This window comes from Heterodontus francisci, chromosome 2 (genome assembly GCF_036365525.1).
Source record: "Heterodontus francisci isolate sHetFra1 chromosome 2, sHetFra1.hap1, whole genome shotgun sequence".
NCBI lineage: Eukaryota > Metazoa > Chordata > Chondrichthyes > Heterodontiformes > Heterodontidae > Heterodontus > Heterodontus francisci.
Genome location: NC_090372.1, coordinates 90,469,690 through 90,490,074, shown reverse-complemented (window position 1 = coordinate 90,490,074; position 20,385 = coordinate 90,469,690). Strand labels below are relative to the sequence as shown.

The 20,385-nt window shown below is 40.7% G+C and overlaps 2 protein-coding genes across 9 annotated transcripts in view; one reads left to right on the top strand and one right to left on the bottom strand.

Moving 5' to 3' along the window:
* Nucleotides 1-6,122, bottom strand: part of cdk6 (cyclin dependent kinase 6) — a 378,044-nt gene extending 371,922 nt beyond the window's left edge. For 3 of the 8 annotated variants that reach the window (XM_068008660.1, XM_068008679.1, XM_068008708.1), the window contains exons 1-2: nucleotides 4,132-4,354; nucleotides 3,652-3,956 (exon numbers count right to left, since the gene is read on the bottom strand). In XM_068008660.1, the coding sequence (XP_067864761.1) occupies nucleotides 3,652-3,881 (230 nt within the window). In that variant the 5' untranslated portion in view covers nucleotides 3,882-3,956; nucleotides 4,132-4,354. The other 5 variants (XM_068008695.1, XM_068008668.1, XM_068008687.1 and 2 more) reach the window with 5 other exon arrangements.
* Nucleotides 5,753-20,385, top strand: part of LOC137345183 (syncytin-2-like) — a 102,698-nt gene continuing 88,065 nt past the window's right edge. Inside the window, exon 1 of the mRNA XM_068008652.1 lies at nucleotides 5,753-6,678. The gene's annotated coding sequence lies outside the window, so the exon portion shown is untranslated. The remainder of the gene's footprint in view (nucleotides 6,679-20,385) is intronic.

Below are 20,385 nucleotides of genomic sequence, written 5' to 3'. Positions count from 1 at the left end.
TTTGAAATTATTTTAGAGCTCCGAGATCAAGAAGGATGTCAATGTGCACACCTAGGGCTGGATTTTACAAAGCCTACGACGTCAGGCTCCGTGGCGTGGAGGGCCAAAGATCGCTTTGGCAGAGGCCCGCCACAGAGGCCGACGCCGGGAGGACCCAGCCCAATCCTTCCAGCGGTAATGAGCTTCCGTGGCGGCCCCCCGCCTCTGGGCAACAGGAGTCAATTTCAATATTTAAATCAATGACATGAATAAATTTCAATGAACTTACCTGCAAATTTCCAGGCCCGTCATGATCCTCAGTGCAGCGGCTGGCACTCTCGTGCCTTCAATTCCCCATCTGGGGAAAACTGGCTTGACACTGGTGGGGAGGAGCTAAGATTTTCAGTGCGGGGAGAGTGGGGGAGAAATGGGGTCAAATAAATGTAACAAATGTAGGGGATGGTGGGAAGGGGTAAACTTTAAATTTGTGCAGCCTTGGGGTGGGGTGGAGAAGGTCAGATTTAGAAGGTAAGTGGGGGGGGCGCGGGAGGAAGGCAAATACCTAATGTATTTTATGTTGCGGGGTTGGAAAGGGGAGTTACAATTTTATTTTGTAAATTTTGGAGGAGTCTCACTTTAAAAATTCAAATTTGCCGGCAAGGCTGGCTGCCCTTTGAAAATGGCACCAGCGTCTGCACACAGGCAGCTGATGTCATTGCTGGCAACAGAAAGCTGGCCGCCTCCAGCGGCCCCTGGCCACTTCGGCAATTTAAATGATCTGCTGCACAGGAGATCGCAGAGGCTCTTTAGCCTGCAGCCCACACGTACTGGCCATCATTTTTTGAGCCCGCCGCCAAGAGAGGCAGCAGGCTCTTAAAATCCAGCCCCTAGAATGTGTCATTTGTGACTCAATTGGTAGCACTTTCCCCTATGAGTCAGAAGGTTATGGGTTTGAGCACATAATCTGGGCTGGCATTCATGTGCAGTACAGAGGGAGTGCTGCATGTAGGATGTACCATCTTTTGGATGATCCTGTCTGCCTTCTTAGGTGGACATAAAAGATCCCATGGCACTATGTTGAAGAACAGCAGGGGAGGTATCCCACTTGTCCAATATTTATTCCTCAACCAACATCACTAAGATTGCTTGGCCATTACCTTAATGCTGTTTGTGGAACCTTGCTGTGCACAAATTGCCTGCCCTGTTTCCTATTTTGCAACAGTGATTACACTTCAAAATGCTGAATTGGCTGTAAGCCCTGAGGTCATGAATGGTTCCATATATAAATGCAATCCTTTTTTTTTTTAAAGTGAAAACCGAGAATGCTCACTGACAAACTCATGATCTATTTCCTCAGACTGCTGCAAGCACAATAAGAATTGATTTCCTGAGCATGTGCATATAAAGAACACAAATATGATCTTGCTCCAAATCAGCAGAGGAAATCTTGTTTATTTCACATCAGTGGAAAAGTATATTATGTGGAGTCCATTTTACACAAAAAAGTATTTCTGCACCTTCAAAAAGATATTCTTCCTTTTCCTATTATGACTCAGCTCCTTCCGCTAATTTTAAAAAGGTGACTGCCTTCACAGGAAGGCATGCAAACTCCTTTACAAAACTGGAGGAGAAAGTAGGAAAAGATAAGCAGCCCATTTACAACATATAACTTCACATTCGTGATGATTCTCTGATACAATTTGCATCATCAAATCACATATCTGCAAATAAATATGGGCTCATCATGCTTTTCTCATGAAGACTTTGTCCCTTTAAATTTGCAGAAAATAACTTCTGCTTAGATCAGGCAAAAAAGAAACAAAACTAAAAAAACTGCAAAGTACTTCATATTTAAATAGCTAACTCACGTTTTTTCAGTAAAAAAGTAAACTGAGAAAGGAAGTGAAGTAAATTTTTGAAACTTAGAATAGATGATGAGTCAACAGAAGGATATGACACTTGCAATGATGTGAGACATTACAAAAAAAGGCATTTAATAAGGAGAGCCAAAAATGTTTTACTCACTCGCCACCCCCAAAAAAGTCTCTGCAGCCAAGAAGTTGGAAACTTCCACTGCCAAGTTAAAATGAAAACCTCTATTCTAGAAGTGACTTAAGGTGGTTTCTACAATCAAATTAAAATCCAAATGTGCATTCAAAGGTAACAGACTACCCTGCAGCTGTATGCAAATGACATGAAATGAGGAAAACGCCAACAAAAGAAGTTCTGCTGCTTCTGACTTACAGTAAGAATTAAAGGAAAACAGAAACAAAGAAATGTTAACAGTCATCCAAGTACCTACACGAAACGTCTCCAAAAAAGGCCTTTGTAAAAAAAGTACACTCAGAACTCAAGAATCCCCAAAAATAGGACTTTTAGGGAAATTCCCTAAATAGCTCTGTCAGCTAAAATTAATCTTATCTCTGGCAATTACTCATTTGCGTACTTTTTTGCATGCTCCGTTACAGAACGATAAAGGTGGCACTTGGTACTGCTGGAAATTCTTAACCTGTACAAAATAAACAGGCTGACAGATTAACACCAGCAAAACGTGTAGGCATGAAAGCGGACGGGATAGAAGCAACCCACACAAAGCGGACGGGAAAGGGAGAAACAGCGCCTTCCCGCTCACTTCTCGCGCTAATTACGCGAGACCTTCAACAGCTTCCAAACTAGGAATTTCCAAACGTCCTTTAAATGATCATGACACGTCCGTCCCTCTTCCAATTATTATTTTAAAGTTGTGAACTAAAGTAGTTTCAGTAGTAAACTTTGAAAAGGATCGCCGGTATCCAGACGGGTAACAAGAGTTTTTTTGTTGCTTGTCAGTAAATCAGAAACTTGCTGCATTTTCACCTAATTTGCACACAAAACGTCCCTTATGTCACAACATCAGCTTTGTGTTTCTCGGCCCCCCGCTCTGCCTGAAATGGCGCGAGCGGGCAGTTTAAATTAAACTACAAGTTTTTGGAGGCGGAAGGATGTATGGGTTGTATTTGTAAAAATAACAAAGGTTATCGAAGCGGTAGGAATTACATAAAATCTATTTATACCCCAAACATCAAAACATGTAAGTATACACAATCCGTAGAGTGAAGCGTTAAACTTATAATTTTAACTTGGAAAGTGAATGGACAAATCGCCCCCAAAATTATTTTTATGTCAAATGTGCAAGACAGTTCCATATTATTGGCCAGGTTTACAATCCCAGTTGGAGGAGACTCTCCCTACTTGATCAGGAAGAAAGTGATGCACACACGCTGCCTTGTTTTATTGGTGCTATTTCAATAAATGTCTGCCGGCTACTTCAGAGGAAATGCAGTATTTCTGTGGGTGGGACTGGTGAACATTTGATCTTTTCGCACCTGACTGACCACACGACACATCTTTTTTTCTGTTTTCCACCAGTGAGTATGCACTCAAATCTAAATCTCTCACATTTGGCTCCCTTCTCAACCGAATCCCAGTCTGGAATGAAACTTTTAGGCTGGGGTATCTACAAAATCCCTACCACATTGCCACGGGGTTAATGTTAAAGATCTGATTTTAGTTTCTCTCCAGTTAGCGTGAGCAAGTTGCACGTATGTTCCAACGCCGTGTGCGTGTGGGTTTATTAAAGGCAGTGTGTCCCCGCCCCCCGATTGAATAAGCAGCTACTTTTTCCCCCCTCACCTGACCACGTTGGGATGCTCGAAGGACTCGAGTTGCCTCAGTACAGCCACCTCCCGGATGGTGGAGAAAGGCATCCCTTCTTCCCCGGTCTGAACTCGCACTTTCTTCAGAGCCACGAAGCGACCTTCGTTGTTCCTGTCCCTGGCCTTGTAAACCTTGCCATATGCCCCTTCCCCGATCTCGGCCACCGGCTCGTAGCGGTCAGAAAAACTGGCCTCTTTCCCCTCCATAGTGCCAAGTTCGGATCCCCGCGCTGCCTGTCACACATAGACGGAAACAAGACTGGATATTCGGGCCAATCACATCTGGAAAGTAAAAAAAAGAAACATGGATAAACAAAATGCGAGTCCGGAAAAATGAAAATGTATGATAGTCGCGAATGAGGGGTTAAAGAAACTTTTTCTTTTTTTAAAAAAAAAGCAACTCATCGGTAGAGTTGACAGAAAGTTAATGATTCCAGTCATGAGAACGACGCTGTACCATTAAAAGTTGTGCAGCGATGCCTGGAAAGCTGGGCTTCCCACAAAAAGACATCAATAAATCTGGTGTCCAGCTCCCCTGGGTAAATGGAGAGCGGCCACAGCCCCGGGGTTCGCTCGGTATACGGAGACCGTCTCTCGGTCAACCCAGAGCGGCTGCAGCTCCGGCTCCCGCTCAGCGCAGCGGCCACCCGGGAGCCCAGCCTTTCAAAGCATGCGCACAGCGACCACCTTCAACACGTGCTACTGCCAAAATATTGTGTACAAAACAAATAGTTCAAACTAACAGGCAGTTAGAGAGCCGCCTGGTTAAACAGCTTTTATTGAACCTCCAATAATAACATTTTTTTCCTAATGGCAGACACTTCAACTTCAATTGTGAGTTTGGGGGGGGGGGGGGAGGTGGAGGGAATCATCGGTTAACGCCTGAATTCCCTCCGTCTTCCGCACGATTTTCCTCTCACATCCACTGTGCCCACTGCAGCCCCCACAACTTTCCGCTGTTCCATTATAAATAAACAGGGACAGCGAAAGGCTTTCGTTTCTTTCAAATCTGGATCTGTCACCGAGACTGACAGCCAGCTCCTCAGTGCCAGCAGTTCAAGTTGTTGCCAATGTTGTTTATGGGATTGTGGAACAAGGCAAATGCTGCAATCAGGAGAACAATACATTTATCAGCAAACATCGACGGCTCGATCCCATTTCTCATCAAGTGCACTTTTTGTGAGACTCAAGATCCCACATTTGAAGCACCATGAAGATTTACAATGATCAATTTAATATATATAAGACCGCGTCGAAGGTCCAGCACTTATTTAACCAAAACACTGTACCTGATTATAAACATATATTCAAAGATCGCCCGCCTGGACGCAGCTTCGGTTGCTAAAATTATGGTTAAGCTCAAGCCCTGAACTGATTTTTCGTGTTTAAAAACGCACAGAGCAGACTGTTCACAGTGGGACGGTACAGACTGGGCCACACAGGTAGATGCTCCACACTTTGTAACGTGTGAACGAGGATATCCATCGTCGAGGGGTGGGGGCGGTGAATTGTAATTCATGCAAAGAAAACAGTCGGCGCAAAGCATGTAATGTGAAAAAAGATTTTTTTGGCGATCAGCAATGTGTACATATATGTGGAGACTGGGCGGAAAGTTTCTCTCCCCCTCCCCATTGCCCTCTTTCTCTTTTTACCCTGAGGATTTTGTTCCCCCACTAGCCCTTGTCACAGAAAGTGAGAGCAGAGAGCAACGATGCTGCCTTTTCTTTCCCACGACGCCTGAATGTGACCCCCCTTCAGCAGCTGACAGAGAACATCAACATTTCCGCATTCCTCAAACAACAAAGGCGAAACGCCGCCTGGCCTTTTTCTCTTCCCAACTCACTCATTCACTCTCTCTTTCGCACTCTCTGAGCTCAATGAATCTTTCGTTCCTCACTGTCAAGTTCCAGCAGCCGAAAGAAAAAGAAACCTAAAACTACACAACGCAAGAAAAGCTGCCTCCCCCACCCCCCTCTCCTCTCCCCGCCGCCAACCACCGACACACTTTCTCCTCATTAAAAAAAAACATGAAAAAACTCCAAACCAACTTCCTGGATCCCAACATGCTAACGGTTCAGCTCAGTTAACTTCTGGAAAAGTTAAACCAGTTAAAACCTTGGCTACTGTCCCGCTGGATTCCGATCCTTTTGTTTCGTACGCTTGCAAAAGTGTTGGAATTGAACAAGATAATATAATCAATCTTGATCGTGAACTTGCAAAGTATACTGCGAACAACAATCAAAAGTGATAAAGTTCACGAAGTGAACGTACCGCATATCCTGTTACTTCCAGTTCATTTTGCCGTTGCTAACGTTGTCAGCAAAAGATCTTTGTCGGATTTTACTCTTTTGCCTCCCGAAAGTGATGTGAAAGTAAGCACTTGAAACCCTACACAAATAATCGGTAAACAGGGCAAAACTAAACCTACGTTTACTTTCTCCAAACCAACACGTCCAAAGGGTCTGTCATACAGTTGCTCTTTTACCCACAATACTTAAAGGGAAATAGATCACGTTTCAGAATATGAACAGTAAACTACATATATATATAATGTATAGATTTAACTTACGGCGGAAGAAAGATTGAACATTTTTCTAAGTTCAAAACCTCTGCAGTTCATCACTCACTTTACGTGAGCATTCAGATCTTTAATGTTATTGAGGCCAAACTGCACTAATCAAGTGGGGCCAGAGGGGGGTAAAACATCAATACCTGCATTGAAAACCTCGAACTTGTTTAAAAATTGCTCCATTCCAGGAAAAGCGAATCGGTTTATTTCTCCGGAAAAAAACTTCAAAGATTGCTCATTTATCTGTCACGATGATTTATGCGTGCATATGTATATATAGAATCAGAAACTAGATTCCAGCCTGAGCCTACCGCTGCAGTTATTTAAAATAATCTACACTCCAGCGATCAACTTAATCTGCACCTTTATTCAAAAAAGATGCATTCGTATCTAGCACATTAAGACACAGTACTGTGGCTGGAGTTTTTTATTTTGGTAAGTCTTTGGTCCAGATTTCTTGTTTATAGTTTACAACAACATTTAAATGAAAATGAGAGATGGAAAATGAATGGTGCAGGTCTTTGGCTTTGTGCAGAAAAACTTAACAGTAAAAGTTTGCGTTGATTTTACATTCCTGAATTCACTGGAAAACTTTTGAAATGTTGTTTTCGAAGTTTATGAGTAACTGTGAGAAATTAATCAATTAATATTTCTTTAAAATCACATGGCAAATGCATAATAGTTGAATTGTTGACAATAGGTGAAAGTTGTATACATATATATAAACTAGAATGTACTGTTTTTCAAAATAAGCTTTGTGAGCATAATCATTTCATGACAATTTCTCTTCCATTGATTCTGTCATGAAATACAAAATTAACACAAATTTTTGTTTTTACTGAGAACATTAACATTTATGTTGTTGCATTCAAAACCTAAGTATCACGTGATCTCAATGTCAAAATTAGTAATTTATTTATATCCACTGCTTTATAGTACATTAAAGGATTTGATAACCAAAACTAAAAATCATAAATAAAATGTGTAAAATTAAAATGGTGTTTTCTTTAAGTTGTTGATATTTCTGAAAGCAATCAAGATTTTTTATGCGATTTGCAAAATAAAACAATACTCAATTTTCAGATATTAATACACTGCTTGTTTCAAAGAAATCATGATTAAAGCTACAGTAATCTTTTTTCTGTATATTTATGGTATGATTTAAAGAATCATACCATGAAAATTACCTTTGCAAATTTTTATTCATTTAAAAAATTTGGTGAAGAATCCAAAGATATTAATACAGTTTAGTCCCTGTACTGATGCAGCTGACCTTTCCTTCTCCTCCATGCTCACTTCCACCCTACAAAGATCCTGGCAGGTTCCCAGGGGCAAAGAGCAGAGGTCAGTGGCATTTGTACACAAACCTCACATTATTGATATTAATGCTTATAAGAGCAAATATATTTTAAAATAGATCCAATTTGGAAAGTCATTTTACATAAGTAGACATGATAGGCTTTATGGGACATAGTAGCATTAAACATCAATATTGTGAGCTTTTATTATTTATGCAAGAGAGAATGACAAACATGCAATACATTGGTTTAGTAATTGATTCTTGTTAGAAGTTTTTATTCCTTAGAGAAGTCTATTGATTTTGAGAAACAATGTGAATTCTTTTCAATAAGAAAACTTTAAAATTATCAAGTTAATAATTACCTAATAAAATGAATTCATAAATTTGGAAAAAGGTGGTGTTAACATCTTAGACAATATCCTGAATAATAATGCTTGAAAGCACACATTACATTGCAAAGTATACCATATGTCATGGTTCATAGAATCAGTTCAATTAAAGCTGTGCACATTCAATATGTAACAGAATTATAAAACTACATTCAATTACAGACATTATTACGTGCTGTGTTTTCCCAATATTTTATTAGTTTGACATACTCAAAACATAGCCTCTTGCTTGTTCAGAAAATCAAAATAAATATGCACATTACTGAATATTTAATTGACCCCACCTTTGAAAAACAAAAGTTCAAAGTTATTCTTAAATGTCATTCCTTTTGTTCATAAGAGGAATAGCTTCTGAAATTAATATAGCTAATATGATTTTAAAAAAACTATTTTCATGCACACTTCATTACAATGTAATATTAATATTATCTATTTCTGAGTAAGTAATAAAGAAAGTGTTGGTATGGATACCTATCATTACAGGATTGAATTAAATGAATGTTTTATTTTGTGCAGAATAATTACAGAACCAGTTGTAGATTTTTAAAAATAAAAATAACAATCATAAAAGGAAAGTGACAGTGACACTGCAACTGTTTTGTAAGATTTATGACTGTTTGCAGTCTCAAATATACTCATAATTTATTGTGATTTGTAACTGCCATTTCATTTGTTACTATTAGAATGCGTTGTAACTTTCAAAGAAAGTAGCACATTCATTTAGAAACTATTTGAATTAGAAATCTATGTACTTTAAAAAGTAACCATTTAGCCTTCAGTAGTTTACTGACATGCAGCAATAAATAGTGTTTAATGTGCATGTCAACACCAAATGTTTGTGGTATGCTTTGTAGCCTCTATAAAATGAACACATTTCAGCTGCATAAAGTGAGTGCTATAGATAACATAGAAAACAGAGCTGCAAAAACACATTAGTATTATTTATGAATATGCCTAAAAGTATCTTCTCAGTATGTATAGTGGATGTTAATGTGCATCATATAATCTGTCTTCCCTTTTCACTGTAAAGAAGCAGATACTTACCATATCTACTCTCCTTGTCATTTAACATTCTGTATGAAATAATTGAATTAGGTCAATTCCATTAGAAGATATAACTTTTATTGCAATTAAGAGTTTATGATGTTTTTGAAACATGACTAAATGTTTTAGATTAAGTTGCTAATTTTGTTTTTCAGAGGTCAAAGATCCAGGATATAGATAAGCGCTGATTTCGAAAACCAGACCATTTTAATCCATTGTGTAGTCAGGATAAGCAATTTAGTTGTGAAACAAACCCTGAATACCCTTGGCATTTGGAATTTGAATTGTTGTTATTCTGACCTTTCGCATCTAAGTAATGCAAAAAAATTACTGACACATTACATCCTATAGGATGGGTAAATTGATTTAATAATGTGGTTTTTCTCCAGCTTCTTTGCTGAGGATGAATGGCTGGGGCTTGAGTATAAGTCATATATTTCACTCCTGATTGTTACCTCAACAGATTTCACTGCTGATTGTTAACTCAGTAGATGCTGGAAAACTCTTTCATTTCATGTTTCGAACCAGATCTCTATAAACAATATTCCGTTATGTCACAACTGCTATTATAAATTGAAATGTAATGTAGTAAAAGATGTCTTTTGAATGAGTAATTTATGTAAGTTTATTGCTTTGTAATTAAATACCAATGGTACTTGTATATTTGTACATATTTTTGACATATAACACTATCTATGTTTTGGGCATTACAGAAGTGTCAAATAGTGGAGGTGTCAAATAATTCCATTCTATAATAGTTCCTCCAATATACTCAAAATATAAACACACATTACATGCATAATATGAAAAATAATCCATAGTAAAAGGCATAATCAAATAAACAGCTATATTTAATTCATATGTTAAAAGAAATATTGTAAAAAATATAATTATTTGACATTTCCATAAGTTGACATTTTCTAACACCCATAACAAACTATATTTTATAAAAAATGCTTCTAATAATTAATAGTTTCAATAAATTATTAAATGAAGCATTAAACTTACATGAATTACTCATTATAAGGATACATTTTAATGCATAATATTTTCATTAATATCAAGTGCCTTTTTAAGTTTATTATGCTCACAATTGCTGTACTTCTACATTTATAATCCAGTGCAACTAAATACTTCATAATCTTATAAGAACAATCCCTTCTTTTCCTACTTAATTTTTATATGCTTAGTGATGAGAAGTAAATCTGTTCTACAAAGTTTGCTTCATAAAAACTCAGGATTGGATGGGCACAGAAAGAGTTATATGTTGCAAATTAATATTATAGGTTTTGATTTCAGGTCATGCCTTCCCTGCCAACACCACCACCACCACCAACACCCAAAGAATTCATAATGATTCGAATCTCAGTATGTTTATAGACAATGAAAGTGTTTTGTAAATGCAGGCCAATGTGTCAAAGATGCAATGTTTTATTCCTCATTCTTGGAAAAAAAAACACCAAACTTGAAAAGAAACATTGCAGTTTCCATCTTGTAGTCAAATATTTCCTGTTGAAAACAGTGTTTGGTCTGAATTAGGTGCCTTTTATGAATGGCTGAAAGGCAATTAGTGTTTCTAAGCATCCATAACTATAAAGAGCATTTTGGGGAATTTACCATAAAACATGAATTGCTTCATTTTATAGTGTAGAAGACTTTTCTTCTCGAAGCTAGATGTAGTGCTAACACACAGTGTTTGTATACCATGTAATTAAATAAAGAGTTTTCAAATGTGGAGACGTGTAGAATGAATATCTTTCAGTGTTTATTTTAGTTTCCTCAGTCATGTTTGTGTTCCTAGAATGAAATCTCTTTAACTGTGCAAGAACTAGTTATTTAATGACTGAATAAGGTTTAGTATTATATTCTCTGCTCAACAGTATTCAAAATTCTGTTCTTGTAAACATGGAAACAAGTGAGCAGATACAATCTTTCCTCATTGTTTAATGCTTAGTTTTAAATACCTTTGGAATGTAATGTTTATAAGGTACTTCAATATCGACTAATCTCAATGTTGAAAATCTGTCTGAAACCTAATATACTATATCACTTAAACCTGATGATATGATATAATGACATCTTACTGTTCATTAGCCTTCTTGGACCTGTAGTTAAAATTACCTTTAAAATTATTTGAAAGCACTGAAATATGCTGACGAGACTCAAACTATTGTTCTTTGGAATTAAGGCTGAGTTCATAAGTGAGGGGGAGGGGGAACAACTTCAATATATTTAAACAAACTGAAGTTTATTTTCTTATTTCCATTGCTTTGTATAGTTCACCCATATTCAATTCCTTATTATTTGTTTTGCCTTAAAGGTGTAGTTGCATTTTGGATGAATTCAACCTAAGTGTCTAATTGTATATACAAAGCTATATATTCTACCTTTATTTGGATTTGATTTTTAATTTGTGTCTTATTTCTTGTTCTGTTGGAACAGAGATATTTCCAAAACTTGACTCCCCTCAAATGGGATGGTGAATGTAACTAAATTATTTACATTCCTATGTTTGCAACAATCATACTTGTTGGAGTCTAATACTTCCTAAGGTAAATTATTTTGTTTGTTCAAATTACTTAACAAGATTTGATTGTTGCACAACAGAAAATACTGGAAACCCTCAGCAGGTCAGGCAGCATCTATGGTGAGAGTAGATAAATTAATGTTTTGGCTCATTTGTCAAAACTGTTAAGGTGAAAGGTACACAGAAAGGTTAACTCCTTTGTCCTCTCCACAGATACTGACTGACCTACTGAGCGTTTCCAGCTTTTTCTTTTACCATTTTAAATATTCAGCATCTGCAATTTTTGGCTTTTTTATTTGATTGTTACACAGCCTGCGAAAAGTATTTAAATTGCTTTCTTGGTTAGTTTTACTCTCTATTTATCTTCTTCAAGGTCTTTGTAAAATATGTTCAGAGTTTGAAACCTAGGGGTGTAAAAGAGGAGGTGGCATTGCACTATTGATCAAGGAGTCAATTAATGCAGTAAAGAGGGATGATATCTTGGAAGGTTCCTCAAATGAGGCCATATGGGTAGAACTTAAAAGCAAAAAGGGGGCAGTCACTTGGCTGGGAGTGTACTACAGGCCTCCAAATGGTCAGGGAGAGATAGAGGAGCAGATATGTAGGCAAATCTCAGAGAGGTGTAAAAATAATAGGGTAATAATAGTGGGGAATTCCAACTTCCCCAATGTTAACTGGGCTAGTCTTAGTGAAAAAGGCTTAAAGGGGGCGGAATTCTTAAAGTGCACACAGGAGAGCTTTTTGAGCCAGCACATAGAAAGTCCTACAAGAGGCGGCGCAGTGGTTAGCACCGCAGCCTCACAGCTCCAGCGACCCGGGTTCAATTCTGGGTACTGCCTGTGTGGAGTTTGCAAGTTCTCCCTGTGTCTGCGTGGGTTTCCTCCGGGTGCTCCGGTTTCCTCCCACATGCCAAAGACTTGCTGGTTGATAGGTTAATTGGTCATTAAAAATTGCCCCTAGTATAGGTAGGTGGTAGGGAAATATAGAGACAGGTGGGGATATGGTAGGAATATGGGATTAGTGTAGGATTAGTATAAATGGGTGGTTGATGGTCGGCACAGACTTGGTGGGCCGAAGGGCCTGTTTCAGTGCTGTATCTCTAAACTAAAACTAAGAAGGGGCGTTACTGGACCTAATCCTAGGGAATGAGGCCGGACAAGTGGTAGAAGTGTCAGTGGGGAAGCATTTTGGGGATAGTGACCATAACTCTGTAAGATTGAAGGTAGTTATGGAAAAGGACAAAGAATGGACTGGAAATAAAGGTACTGAATTGGGGGAAAGCCAATTTAAAAAAGATAAAACAGGATCTGGTCAAACTGGACTGGGAGCTGCTATTTGTAGGAAAGTCTACATCAGACCAGTGGGTGTCATTCAAAAAGGAAAAAGTGAGAGTTCAGGGCCATCATGTTCCCGTAAAGGTGAAGGGTAGGACCAACAAGTTCAGAGAACCCTGGATGTCAAGGGATATTGAGGATTGGATGAGGAAAAAAAGGAGGCTTATGGCAGATTCAGAGGGCTGAAAACAGTGGAGGCCCGAGAAGAGTATAGAAAGTGTAAGGGGGTACTTAAAAAAAATAATTAGGAGAGCGAAGAGGGGGCATGAAAAAATACTGTCGAGCAAGATAAAGGAAAATCCCAAGGCGTTTTATAAGTATATTAAGGGCAAGAGGATAACCAGGGAAGGAGTAGGGCCCATTAGGAACCAAAGTGGCAATCTGTGTGTGGAGCTGGAGGACATAGGTGAGGTTTTAAAAAATTATTTTTCATGTGTTCTCTATGGAGAAGGACGATGTAGGTGTAGAGATCAGGGAGGGAGATTGTGATATACTCGAACAAATTAGCATTGAGGAGGTATTTGTGGTTTTAGTGGGCTTAAAAGTGGATAAATCCCCAGGCCCAGATGAGTTGTATCCGAGGCTGTTATGTGAGGCAAGGGAGGAGATTGCAGGGGCTCCGACACAAATGTTCAAATCCTCTCTGGCCACAGGAGAGTTACCAGAGGACTGGAGGACAGCGAATGTGGTACCATTATTCAAGAAGGGATAAACCAGGTAATTACAGGCCAATGAGTCTAACATCAGTGGTAGGGAAACTATTGGAAAAAATTCTGAGGGACAGGATTAATCTCCACTTGGAGAAGCAGGGATTAATCAAGAATAGTCAGCATCGCTTTGTCAGGGGGAGATCGTGTCTAACTAACTTGATTGAATTTTTCAAAGAGGAGACTAGGTGTGTAGATGAGGGTAAAGCAGTTGATGGACTTCAGTAAGGCTTTTGATAAGGTCCCACATGGGAAATTGGTTAAGAAGTTACGAGCCCATGGGATCCAGGGCAATTTGGCAAATTGGATCCAAAATTGGCTTAGTGGCTGGAGGCAGAGGGTGATGGTCGAGGGTTGTTTTTGCGATTGAAAGCCTGTGACCAGCGGTGTACCGCAGGGATCGGTGCTGGGACCCTTGCTGTTTGTAGTGTACATTAATGATTTAGACATGAATATAGGAGGTATGATCAGTAAGTTCACAGATGATAGGAAAATTGGTGGAGTCGTAGATAGTGAGGAGGAAAGCCTTAGATTACAGGACGATATCGATGGGCTGGTAAGATGGGCAGAGCAGTGGCAAATGGAATTTAATCCTGAGAAGTGTAAGGTGATGTATTTTGGGAGGACTAACAAGGCAAGGGAATATACAATGGATGGTAGGACCCTAGGAAGTACAGAAGGTCAGCGGGACCTTGGTGTACTTGTCCATCGATCACTGAAGGCAGCAGCACAGGTAGAAAAGGTGGTTAGGAAGGCATATGGGATACTTGCCTTTATTAGCTGAGGCATAGAATATAAGAGCAGGGAGGTTATGATGGAGCTGTATAAAACGCTAGTTCGGCCACAGCTGGAGTGCTGTGTACAGTTCTGGTCACCACACTATAGGAAGGATGTGATTGCACTGGCCAGGGTGCAGAGGAGATTCACCAGGATGTTGCATGGGCTGGAACATTTCAGCTATGAAGAGAGACTGGATAGGCTAGGGTTGTTTTCCTTAGAGCAGAGAAGGCTGATGGGGGAACCTGATTGAGGTACACAAAATTATGAGGGGCATAAATAGGGTAGATAGGAATAAACTTTTTCCCTTAGCGGAGGTGTCAACAACCAGGGGGCATAGATTTAAGGTAAGGGGCAGGAGGTTTAGAGGGGATTCAAGGAAAAGCATTTTCACCCAGAGGGTGGTTGGAATCTGGAACACACTGCCCGAAGGGGTGGTAGAAGCAGGAACCCTCACAACATTTAAGAAGTATTTAGATGAGCACTTGAAACGCATTAGCATAGAAGGCTACGGGCCAAGTGCTGGAAAATGGGATTAGAATAGAAAGGTGCTTGATGACCGATGGGCCAAAGGGCCTGTTTCTGTGCTGTATAACTCTATGACTCTATATGAACAGCCTACCTTTCAAGAAAAAATATTTGAAAGACAAATTATCCTTCAATCAATGTTACATATACATGCTGTAAAATGTCTCGCATATCCCTTTATCCACTTTACCTTAAAAGAGCTCTCTCTATAAGAAATTAATTGGTGTATATTGATTGAAGACAAAACAAATAAAACTTTAATTAACTTAAGCAAACTCATAATCTTACACTTGAGAAATTTTGTCCACAATTATTCCTTTATGATCTGTTAAGTAGATTTTTGTTTTAATTTTGCAGGTACTATAATATTAACAATATTTATTAAATGCATCGTTATTGTTTATTACATTAATTTAAACATTTTAAATAACATTACAAACATAATGGTGGTGTATGAATGCCAGTGTTAAATGTTTAATATATGATTCTTTTCTCCATGGAAGGAACCTTTAAAGATACTGTCTAACAGCAAAATATAAAGTTGATAAATCCCCATAATCTCTTTTCAAAATGTTTTAGTAAACTCCATGAAGTGTAAAGTTGGCAAACATTGGTGTTATTTTGAGCTAGAATATTGAAATGTGCTTCAGTTAAAATTTTTTAAAAACTATTATTCAACCTGCGTTTCATTCTATTAGATTAATTATTTTTATTTTAATCTTGTAGCTGGCACAATTATTCTAATAGCTAATATATCTGTTATTGAAAAAAGACTATTAAACTTGTTTGTTTAAACACTTTAGAAGCATTTCGACATATATTTCTTACATAATCTATTATTCTATTTTCTTCCCTTACAAATAGCTCATGTTTGACATTATCAATATCTAATCTTCCAACCAAACAGAACCCTTATATTTTACAAATAAATCATCAGTTGCCAACAAAATTATGGTAAAATAACTATAGATCATAAAATCAATGCAAAAATAGTGAATCCATGGAAAACGCAGAATAAGAGATGAGAAAAAGTAATTAATGTTGCAGTTAAATTAGGGCAAAGGGAAAAATAGCAGAAAGTTAAAGTAGTTTTAGTTACGCATTTTACAAAAAGGACACTTCGATGAACTTTTGAAATTTGGGAGGGGGGAGGGTGCAGGGTGAATTTCTGTGAGGTTTCTCCTGCTCATCCACCATAACTTTGGCAGAAGAGCCATGGAAACCCTGGAAAAATAGCATCAAAACTGTTTACTCCATTTTTCAGAGTTTCAGCAGTTCTTCTGCTAAAGTTGTAGGCATCAAGCAAAAGAACCTCCATGGAAACCCAACCTCATATAGTATAGATATATTGCATACATAGGCCAGAATTTTACCGTCCCAGTGGTAGAGGTGGGTATTGAAGTCACTCCCGCTCCGTGCTCAGCTGCCGCTGTGATTGAGCGCTAAGTGACCAATTAGCATCTCGTCGGCGGATTTTTGAATAGAAAAGGCATGCGTGGGTGGGAAGGTCAGCGTTGGTGGGGGCAGGGCAAAAGCTGGAAGAAGGTGCTGACATCCATTTAAAAAGGCTGTCAGCACCTTTTGTTGCTCTGAGAATGCTGCTTGCAGCAGCGAGAGCGGCGGCAGCGAGAGCGGGAACAGGCGAGAGGAGCCGGGAGATAAAAGGAGCCAAAGCCAGAGACCAGAAGCAACAGTGAGAGCGCTCTGTTCTGTTCTGTTCTGTGGACCTGCTTGACCATCAAAAATTGAAGTGTGACTTCACAGGAGAGCTGGTAAGTGATTGGTGGGTATTTCTTTCTTCCATTTGAGCAGCGGGAGCGGTGAGAGCGCAAGCCAGGGGGCAGCCGGGAAGGTAAGTTGAGCTATAAAGTACTTACCTCGTGATTCGGCGGACGCGGACACGGGGACTGCTGGGTAAGTGAACTTATATATTCGGGCAGTGGCTAAACCCGAAACACTACACGTGTAGTGTCTCCCACCCATCCTCCTCCTCGAACCAAAAAAAAAGGACTCTTGTGTGGAGGGTTTGGTAAGGTAAGGTTTTCCTTTATTTTTTTAAAAGCTCTTTTGTCAATTTAGAGTGGAGGGGATGGAAGCTAGGGCAGTTGCATGCTCCTCTTGCAGGATGTGGGAGGCAAGGGTCACCACTTGTGTCCCTGCTGACTTCACCTGTGAGAAGTGCACCCAACTCCAGCTCCTCACAGACCACGTTAGGGAACTGGAGCTGGATCTGGATGAACTTCAGATCATTCAGGAGGCTGAGGGGGTGATAGAGAGCAGTTATAGGGAAGTAGTGACACCTAAGTTACAGGATAAAGGTAGCTGGGTGACCGTCAGGGGAGGGAAAGGGAATAGGCGCACAGTGCAGGGATCCCCTGTGGCCGTTCCCCTCAATAATAAGTATACCGTTTAGGATACGGTTGGGGGGGACGACCTACCAGGGAAAAGCCACAGCGGCCAGGTCTCTGGCACTGAGCCTGGCTCTGTGGCTCAGAAGGGAAAGGGGGAGAATAGAAGAGCGATAGTGATAGGAGATTCAATGGTTAGAGGAACAGACAGGAGATTCTGTGGTCGCGAATGAGACTCCCGGATGGTATGTTGCCTCCTGGGTGCCAGGGTCAGGGATGTCTCGGATCGAGTCTGCAGGATTCTTAAGGGGGAGGGGGAGCAGCCAGAAGTCGTGGTACACATCGGTACCAATGACATAGCTAGGAAAAGGGATGAGGACCTCAAAAGGAAATATAGGGAGTTAGGTTGGAAGCTAAAAGGCAGGACGAGCAGAGTAGTAATCTCAGGATTGATACCGGTGCCACGTGCTAGTGAGGCTAGAAACAGGGAGCGAGTGCAGCTGAATACATGGCTACAGAGCTGGTGTAGGAGGGAGGGCTTCAGATATGTGGATCATTGGGATACCTTCTGGGGAAGGTGGGACCTGTACAAGAAGGATGGGTTGCATCTGAACTGGAGGGGCACCAATATCCTGGGCGGGAGGTTTGCTAGAGCTCTTCGGGAGGGTTTAAACTAGTTTGGCAGGGGGATGGAAACCGGAGCTACGGATCAGTGGATGTGGTAGCTGTTGAACAGGCAGATACAGAGTGCAGAGAGTCTGTGAGGAAGGTTAGACAGTTGACAGGGCAAAGTTGCAACCAGTATGATGGGTTGAAGTGTGTCTATTTTAACGCAAGAAGTGTCAGGAATAAGGGTGATGAACTTAGAGCATGGATCAGTACTTGGAGCTACGATCTTGTGGCCATACGGAGACTTGGATATCACAGGGGCAGGAATGGATGTTGGATGTTCCGGGGTTTAGATGTTTCAAAAGGAATAGGGAGGGAGGTAAAAGAGGTGGGGGAGTGGCATTGCTAATCAGGGATAGTATCACAGCTGCAGTAAGGGAGGTCGTCGAGGAGGGTTTGTCTACTGAGTCATTATGGGTGGAAGTCAGAAACAGGAAAGGAGCAGTCACTTTATTGGGAGTTTTCCATAGACCCCCCAATAGCAACAGAGACACGGAGGAACAGATTGGGAGGCAGATTTTGGAAAGGTGCAGAGGTAACAGGGTTGTTGTCATGGGTGACTTCAACTTCCCTAATATTGATTGGAACCTCCTTAGTGCAAATAGTTTGGATGGAGCAGATTTTGTCAGGTGTGTCCAGGAAGGTTTCCTGACTCAATATGTAGATAGGCCGACTAGAGGGGAGGCTATGTTGGATTTGGTGCTTGGCAACGAACCAGGCCAGGTGGCAGATCTCTCGGTAGGAGAGCATTTCGGTGATAGTGATCACAACTCCTTGGTCTTGACTATAGTCATGGAGAGGGATAGGAGCAGACGGGATGGGAAAATATTTAATTGGGGGAGGGGGAATTACAACGCTATTAGGCAGGAACTGGGGAGCTTAAATTGGGAACAGATGTTCTCAGGGAAATGCACGACAGAAATGTGGAGGTTGTTTAGGGAGCACTTGCTGCGACTGCTGGATAGGTTTGTCCCGATGAGGCAAGGAAGGGATGGTAGGGTGAAGGAACCTTGGATGACAAGAGATGTGGAACAGCTAGTCAAGAGGAAGAAGCAAGCTTACTTAAGGTTGAGGAAGCAAGGATCAGACAGGGCTCTAGAGGGTTACAAGGTAGCCAGGAAGGAACTGAAGAATGGACTTAGGAGAGCTAGAAGGGGACATGAAAAAGTCTTGGCGGGTAGGATTAAGGAAAATCCCAAGGCATTCTACACTTATGTGAGGAACAAGAGGATGGCCAGAGTGAGGGTAGGGCCGATCAGGGATAGTGGAGGGAACTTGTGCCTGGAGTCGGAGGAGGTAGGGGAGGCCCTAAATGAATACTTTGCTTCAGTATTCACTAGTGAGAGGGACCTTATCGTTTGTGAGGACAGCGTGAAACAGGCTGATATGCTCGAACAGGTTGATGTTAAGAAGGAGGATGTGCTGGAAATTTTGAAAGACATGAGGATAGATAAGTCCCCGGGGCCAGACGGGATATACCCAAGGTTATTACGAGAAGCGAGGGAAGAGATTGCCGCGCCTTTGGCGATGATCTTTGCGTCCTCACTGTCCACTGGAGTCGTACCAGATGATTGGAGGGTGGCAAATGTTATTCCCTTGTTCAAGAAAGGGAATAGGGATAACCCTGGGAATTACAGACCAGTCAGTCTTACGTCAGTGGTGGGCAAATTATTGGAGAGGATTCTGAGAGACAGGATTTATGATTATTTGGAAAAGCATAGTTTGATTAGAGATAGTCAGCATGGCTTTGTAAGGGGCAGGTCATGCCTGACAAGCCTTATTGAATTCTTTGAGGATGTGACAAAACACATTGATGAAGGAAGGGCAGTGGATGTGGTGTATATGGATTTTAGCAAGGCGTTTGATAAGGTTCCCCATGGTAGGCTCATTCAGAAAGTAAGGAGGCACGGAATACAGGGAAATTTGGCTGTCTGGATACAGAATTGGCTGGCCCATAGAAGACAGAGGGTGGTAGTAGATGGAAAGTATTCAGCCTGGAGCTCGGTGACCAGTGGTGTTCCGCAGGGATCTGTTCTGGGACCTCTGCTCTTTGTGATTTTTATAAATGACTTGGATGAGGAAGTGGAAGGCTGGGTTAGTAAGTTTGCCGATGACACAAAGGTTGATGGAGTTGTGGATAGTGTGGAGGGTTGTTGTAGGTTGCAACGGGACATTGACAGGATGCAGAGCTGGGCTGAGAAGTGGCAGATGGAGTTCAACCTGGAAAAGTGTGAAGTGATTCATTTTGGAAGGTCGAATTTGAATGCAGAATACAGGCTTAAAGACAGGATTCTTGGCAGTGTGGAGGAACAGAGGGATCTTGGGGTCCACGTCCATAGATCCCTCAAAGTTGCCACCCAAGTTGATAGGGTTGTTAAGAAGGCATATGGGATGTTGGCTTTCATTAACAGGGGGATTGAGTTTAAGAGCCGCGAGGTTATGCTGCAGCTCTATAAGGCCCTGGTTCGATCACACTTGGAATATTGTGTTCAGTTCTGGTCGCCTCATTATAGGAAGGA